The sequence below is a fragment of the Oncorhynchus keta genome, chromosome 31 (assembly GCF_023373465.1).
Source record: "Oncorhynchus keta strain PuntledgeMale-10-30-2019 chromosome 31, Oket_V2, whole genome shotgun sequence".
NCBI lineage: Eukaryota > Metazoa > Chordata > Actinopteri > Salmoniformes > Salmonidae > Oncorhynchus > Oncorhynchus keta.
Genome location: NC_068451.1, coordinates 1,829,517 through 1,837,028, shown reverse-complemented (window position 1 = coordinate 1,837,028; position 7,512 = coordinate 1,829,517). Strand labels below are relative to the sequence as shown.

At 40.0% G+C, this 7,512-nt stretch overlaps 1 protein-coding gene across 1 annotated transcript; it reads right to left on the bottom strand.

The window, feature by feature from the left end:
* Positions 1 to 3,203: 3,203 nt before the first annotated feature.
* Positions 3,204 to 7,152, bottom strand: LOC118364188 (POU domain, class 3, transcription factor 2). The gene has a single exon (XM_035745491.2). It carries the CDS (start codon positions 6,632 to 6,634, stop codon positions 5,504 to 5,506), a length of 1,131 nt encoding a protein of 376 aa, XP_035601384.2. The 5' UTR covers positions 6,635 to 7,152; the 3' UTR covers positions 3,204 to 5,503.
* Positions 7,153 to 7,512: the final 360 nt, after the last annotated feature.

Sequence of the window (7,512 nt, the reverse complement as noted above, 5' to 3'; positions counted from 1 at the left end):
AATATTGAACATTATGAAAGCATGCCTTAAGAATTAAATGTGCAGTAGGCAATATGTAAACCCATGTCCTTATCCATTTAAAAGGTTCTAAGAAAGAATGTGTTCCATGTGTAGGCCTAGGATACACTAAACTTCCCCGTCTTTTAGGCTATTATTCCGCAAAGGACTCGCTAGATGGCACCAGAGGATTGACGCTGCGCAACTTCAGCTGTGTGCTGCGGATAAGCACCATGCAGAACCGTGCAGTGCGCGGGTCTAATGGGAAATTTCAAGCAACCTAAATAAAGAGGAAGGTGTAATTAACATGTCGCAGTATTAATTGCATCTGCAAGTGAACGAATGAAGTGCACAAGACCATCGTTTTTTTGTTGTTATAAATAAATATAGTTAGGCGTTGCTTCTGTGAGGGTCGAGATAGATCAGAGGCCGGTGCATTTCATGCAAAACATTGAAATGGCATTGTGGGCTCCTGCACACTTTCCTTTGGAATATTTGGTCTTATTCAAATAAAACATGTTACTGGTATATGCAAATATGCTCAGTTAAGGCTCAGTAAACAAACCAAGGCTATGTAAACAACTAATAATAATAATACAACACATAATGACACTGCAATAATAGTACATGTTCATACGCCTACAAATTTGTCACGTTAGGCTCGGATATGCAATTTCCACAAAATTCCCAAAAGAAGCCCCTATATGGTTGCAATAATAGTACATGTTTTACAGGCCTACACATTTGTCACGTAGGCTATCATTTCTTTCGTAGGGAGTCTTTGAGGCATCCTGCAGCCAAGTCCATCCAAATGTATCAATCAGGTGTTAATGGTGGATTGGCACTAAGGAGCCATGTAACCATAAAGGTATTATAGGCCCATACGGCATCGCGGTACAGGGATAATGACTGAACGCATTTCGTAAGGAAGGCCTTGCTTTAAAAGGAAAGCTATGCGTATTCGCCTTAAAATGAACCCTTTTACTGCTGAACGCAGATATTTGCTTTTGCATTTCATTACAGTTAGTAGCCTAGGCCCACCTATCAATATCAATACTATTGAAGTTACATTAGAGCCGGTTACATTAACATTTTCAAACCATCGATGATAGATATACCTTCCACCCTTTCACATCAAAACGTTATTGAACTTGTGAAGCATGTGTGGGTGGAAAGACTGATACGTATGATTGGTTCAGATTATCGTCATATGATCGCATGTAAGCAAAAGTTTCTCAAATATTGCAATATAATATGGCATTTTGATTTGAATGATTGGATTATATTATCCCCCAAAATGTTGAATAAACATTGTTTCCACATCATTTCAATGACATTACGTTGAACCAAGGTGGAATAGACGTTGAATTGACGACTGTGTCCAGTGGGGCTGCTCTCTGATCAGCTTTCAAATATTACCTTAGCACTATAATTATTCTACAATACTGACGATGGATCAGCTCCTATGGACATGACCACCTTTGGCTGCAAATATTGAAGCGACTTATTCTAAATGCTTAGGTCTACCCTATAATAATGCACAAAATCAATATTTGGCACATCCTCCAGCACATGTTGTTCGATATCATGAAATATATTGAGGCGAATATAATTAAATTGAATGAACATCAAATTGATTTCAATGTCATTTAAATATATAGGCCTACGTAAAGCCTATAATGTTGCCTTTCATTTGAAGCATGCATCGTTGTATTATTCATTTGTTTTTAACAAATGCAAAGACATAAGCTTCATAGGCTAGCCTATTTGTAGTCGCCTACGTTCTGAACGTATCCGCAGTCACATTGAGACCGATGAACCTCTTGATTGTGTGTTTAGCAGAGATCTTCTGTGTATAAAGTGACGCGGAACGGCAAAAAAAAAAGCATCTAACAACGCACCTAGATGTTCTGCGAGTGGTCTGAGGCCGTCAATAAATAACGAGTGTTATTTTGTGCAACTTTAGTAAAAATGGTTATGGGAAACAGTTCGGCTACTATACATCATACGATTATTCTAAAGATGATCTTAACGCTACGAAGGCTCTGAGAAGCCATGCCCTGGTCTGGGTTGTGACCACAAAGTTGGATAGAGGACTCTCAAACCTTGATTATGTTTTGTTAATTCTAGGCTACTGTCTGTACTTTTTGCCTCAATAAATGTCATGATATCTAACAACATGTGCGGAATGATTTGCCAAATCTTGATTAAGTCCATTATTATAGGGTAGGCCTACGCATTTAAAATAAGCCATTGGTGGTTTTATCCCTATATGAGCTGATCCATCATCATTGTTGTGGAATAAAAGCTTGTTTTAGCATGTGCATAGCCATTGAGAACTTTCACCATTTTGAAGTAGTCAACATGATTCCATCCAGGTGATCAGGAGGGATAAACCAATGAATTATAAGTCATGCGCAAACATTGCCAGTAAATCACCAACATTGGCTTCATACCTGTACAAATAACACACCACAGGTGGCAGTGTGCACCCTTTCAGTTTGTTTGCCAAGTCATAAAAGTAGTATAAGAAGAAAATGGACAACTTCAAAATGGAGGAGTCCTCAATGGGCTGCCAATAGCGCTGCCCACTGAGACGCCATAATAGGACTTGTGATCGATAGAGGGCAGTTGTATTATTTTGAACCCATGTTCAAATGGATTCATTGACCCTAACCTATACGTCCACAGAGCTCAATGGTGTTGTGGTCCAATTTGACCTGTGGAATGGACATTCAAACATAGGCCTACATTTAGCCTACAAAAGACTACAGGGTGTCGAGGGTGCAGAAACTAAATAGGCCTATAGTCTATATTTCCCCTATAGCCAAGGTTCACCACCTATTTGCTCATATGAAATATTTTTGTCTAGTCAGTAAATATGAACGAATGCACAGAAATGTCATAGCTGTCGTGAAACTGTAACTTGCATTAATTAGGTCTTAGCATTTGGTTGGCATAATACAATGCGCCAAGGCCATGAACTGATAAACATTCAAATCTTATTGTTCTCAATTTCAACATGGTATTAACCAACTTCATGCCTCTCTTCTTGCAAACCCCAAAAGGAAACATATTCGTCATCATGACGTTATGACTACGAAAAAACCTTTGATGAGAATACGATAAAAAAAAAGATGTTGGGAAATAGCCAGAAAGAGCATATTCCATGTTAGCTTTAAATAAATATACATTAGATCTCGACATTGAAAAAAGCTTTTTAATATCAACCCCATTATTTAAAAATGTGCAAGTCTTTGTTCATGTCATATCAACTGATGAAATATTACCTAAACATATTTCTATCACCATCTCTGCGTGTTTAACCCCCAGATTTATCCAGATCAATTAAAAGTGAATGTGACAAACGCGGAAAAAAAAGAAAAAAAAACATCGAATTTGTACATCCCACAGTTTGATTTTCAGAGAATTGTAAGATTGGTCGATTAATTCAAGCTACAGAAGAAATATGATCAATGCCATGACCTTTTTTCTTAAAAAAAAAAAGTAAGATTAGGCAAGCTGCTTCCAAATGAGAAGAACACAAGTCCCTGGATACAATTTGCATAAAATGAAACAAAGCTACGGAGAACAAGCCATATGGTTATCAGAAAACATGTATATACACGTAGCATTGACGGTATAGGCTATGGCAATCCTGCTGAAATAAAAAATACTATCTCTCCCCCCTTATGACTAGCCTATATTCCATAAGCCTTTTCGATGGCATTTATATATCTATTGTACTTTGTGTCATCTATAAAAGTCGTTATAGAATAAATTACAATCTCAACAACAAAATAATAAAATTAAAGTATTTGATCATTATTCCCATATCGCAATGATACCAAAACAAAAGAAGATGGCAAGGATAAAATAAAATCCTCACCTATGATAAATAATAAAATAATAATATATTATTCTTATTATTATTATCATTATTATGTGGTGCCAGGTGACATGTTTTTGATAAAAGGCCTACGTTGTTTTTAAAAGTTGATATAAAATGTAGGCTACTTAAATATCTATTTCCTTTTGTAAAGGAATAATACATCTTTTAAATAAAATATACTTCAGCGAGCATATCGCCTTCCTTTGCCAATCTGTGGGCTGATTCATTATTTAGTTGCCAATCAATTAGAACATAATTACTTAAAGCATATATTTGATTCAAAAATATGTCAGATGGACATTATTGAAAGCCAATGACAGGACAACATGTGAAGTCAATTCTGCCAATCCAATTGAATTCACATCACTGAAATGCCTCTGAATTTAACATAAAATGCGTCTCAAACACATTACACTGCAAACAACAAACGTAATTTCAGCTTACAAATAACTTTAAATAAAAATACAAGGTAGGTTATTGAAACCTAAAATTGTGTCAAAACCATTTGGAATAAAAAAATAAACAGCTAAAACCTGTTTTTGTTTTGAAAACACCGAAAGAAAAAAAGTGCCTCAGTGAGAAGGAACTAAGCCATGACTGTTAAGTTATACAATATTTACAAAATTGATCACAATGTTCTGTGAAAAACTTGGTGATATATCTTGCTCTAGAAAAGTGCCAGGTTTCCATCGCCACGTAGCCCTTCCGTGACCTGACTGCTAGCTGCTGGCCGCGTGGCGTGGAGCGGAGCTCAGTGTTGGCAGCCTTTTGTGTTTAGAGGTGCTGATATCATTGAGATAACGAGGAGGATGATGTGTTCTTGTGTGCGTTCAAACGGAATATCAAAACTTTACGATTTATGTGGTATCAATTATTCAAGGAGGCCCTTCGAACCGCTCTTGATGATAATAATAATAATAATAATAATAATAATAATAATAATAATAATAATAATAATAGGGATATAACAAGTAACAGGCAAAATAATAAAGCTTTGGCCCATAATAATTTGCCTAAACGCCTCAAAGCAATGTTGAATGTCAAAACTAACTAGAAAAATATGACTGACAGATTATCAACCCTCACACATTGCTCAGCCGATGCTCAACCCCAGCTGCGTGTCTGGGACAGAGAAATGGCGTTTAGGCTATATTTGTCGAATGCAGCTCTGAAGACTTTTCTTGTCGGACCCACATGTCCAGAACAAAACAATGATGATTACGCAGCGCCATGTGTTGAATACACTAGAAAAGTCGAGAACGTAAACCATTTTAGCTAAGAATCTCGAGGCTTGTTTAAAACGATAATTCCCTTCACGCCAAATATTTTTCACAATAGGACTACACCTTGAAACTGCGTCGAGTCACATTGCAAGGCATATCCTCGAACATGTGTTCTCTTAGCTCTTGAAGAAAACAATTTTCCACCCCATTGCTAATGATATTTGGGTTTTGACTGGTATTCAATGCAGATATTGTGTAAGTAGCCTACTCATGCCATAGGCTAGGCTATTATTATACATAAAACACCCACTATCGCTCATAGTCCAGTGAAATATATATCATTTTCAGGGTAAATCAAATCAGGAAAAGTCTAATAGTGATCCGTTATTGTTCATTGAACCGGTGTTTGGACTCCATGATGTGGCGGTGTGTCCCCATACACATCCTCCGTTCCAGGAAGCGGTCCACCGGGAGGAGTCATCCGTTTCTCTTTCTGTCTCCTGTTACAAAACCAAACCCTCACCACCTCTTTCTCCAGCTGTAGACCGTCCGCCAGTGAAGTAATTTCCGCCGCTGCGGGTTTAGGACACTTCAAGAAATGGGTCTCCAAAGCCCCTTTTACGCTTACCTCGATAGAGGTCCGTTTTTTCCTTTTCCTCCCCTGTGCAGCGATTTTGTCCAAACTGGTTGGGCTGCCCGAGGTGGAATCCGCTTCTTCCAACCACTTGTTCAACAAAGGTTTGAGTTTACACATGTTTTTGAAGCTGAGCTGCAGGGCCTCGAACCTGCAAATAGTGGTTTGGGAAAACACATTTCCATACAGCGTTCCCAAGGCGAGTCCGACGTCAGCCTGAGTGAAGCCCAGCTTGATCCTCCGCTGCTTAAACTGCTTGGCGAACTGCTCCAAGTCGTCGGAGGTTGGTGTATCCTCGTCCGAATGGTCGTGGTGACTCTGTTGCTGGTGTTGGGACGCCTGGTGGCCGTGGTCGCTGAGATGCGGGCTGTGGTGGTCTTCGTGTGCGTCTCTTAGGTTGTGGTGATGCATCCCCTGTCCGCTGCCTGGAATCAGGCCGTTGACGCCGAATCCGGGCTGTGAATAAATAAGGCTCTGGCCATTGGATGTTGCCATGCTGGGTATGTGGGCTGCGGTAGTTCTCCACGCTCGGGCGTCGTGGTGGTTCCCATGCGACTGGTGCACCAGGTGGGGCGGTCGCGGCTGGTGCTGGTGCTGCAGGTTGTTGGAGCTGTGCATCTCGTCTCTGGTGCCCTGCACCGCGGGTTTGATGTCCTGGTCGCCGAGAGGACTGGTTGACCACGGAGCTCCCTCTCCGTGCGACAGTGCCGTTATCCACTGGTGCGCGTGGCTGAGCGGGTGACTGTTGCTCTGCAATGAGTAGTCACTCTGCAACAGGGTCTGCGCGTCCCTGTACGCCGTTGCTTGCTGCATGCTCCCGGGCTCCGAGTGCACAATGGATGCGCTGGAGGTAAGGATATTGTAATGATTAGACGCTGTGGTCGCCATGACTCTCGGAGCCGGACTGATCGCTCTTATTAAAGGAACCTTGCATTTGACAGTTACTGTTTTGCCACAGGCGTCTCCCAGGCACTCTGCCAAGTGGACTCAGCGGCGCGCACCTGCACCCCGCCTCGTCCCGATGTTCATTGGACAGAAATGGCTGATGGACGTGGTTGCTACTGGCAACATCCCTCTCATTGGACGTTGCAGTGTCTCAACAAACACTACCCCTTTCTAGAGAACTGCGAGTTATGCTGCGGCACCTCTGAAACTTGAGAGACCGAGTGCCGCATGGAAAACGGAAAGGGGATATGCACTGGCCGAGATTTTCAATGGAACTGTAAGGCATTTACTCATATTAATAAGATAATGTTTTAAACCAATATATGAATATCGTGATTGCAGATCATTCGAGTGATGCATGCTTCAAATGCTTTTGTGTAATGTATATATGAATACGGCTCTAAATCTTCGTATATTTATTTTGAGTAAATTGTGTTTGTATTTTATTATACGTTTTACTTTTTCAGACATTAAACGTTATTAATACTTACAATAATTGTGTGGGCATTGTCATATTTTGGGCGTTCAGTGTTTGGGGCGAAAACTTTTTTTCTTCAAGGATAAAGTTTTGTTTAAGGTAGTAGTAGGCCTATAGCTTCAGTTACATGTGTTATGTATATATTATGTTATTAGGTTTATACTATGAGATATGAAATGGATTCCTTGATATTGGATATCCGAATGAGAGTAACTTAGACTTATTGCGATGATCAGTACTGGTTGCATTGTTGAACTTATTGTAGTGCTTAATTTTTTTTTTATGGCCAAAACTGCATGGACTGAAAGCATGCTTTGTACCACTGACAGTACTTTGAGTGTGC

Excerpts from the sequence above, each read along its gene's own strand:
- LOC118364188 (XM_035745491.2), bottom strand. The coding sequence starts at position 6,634 with ATGGCGACCACAGCGTCTAATCATTACAATATCCTTACCTCCAGCGCA.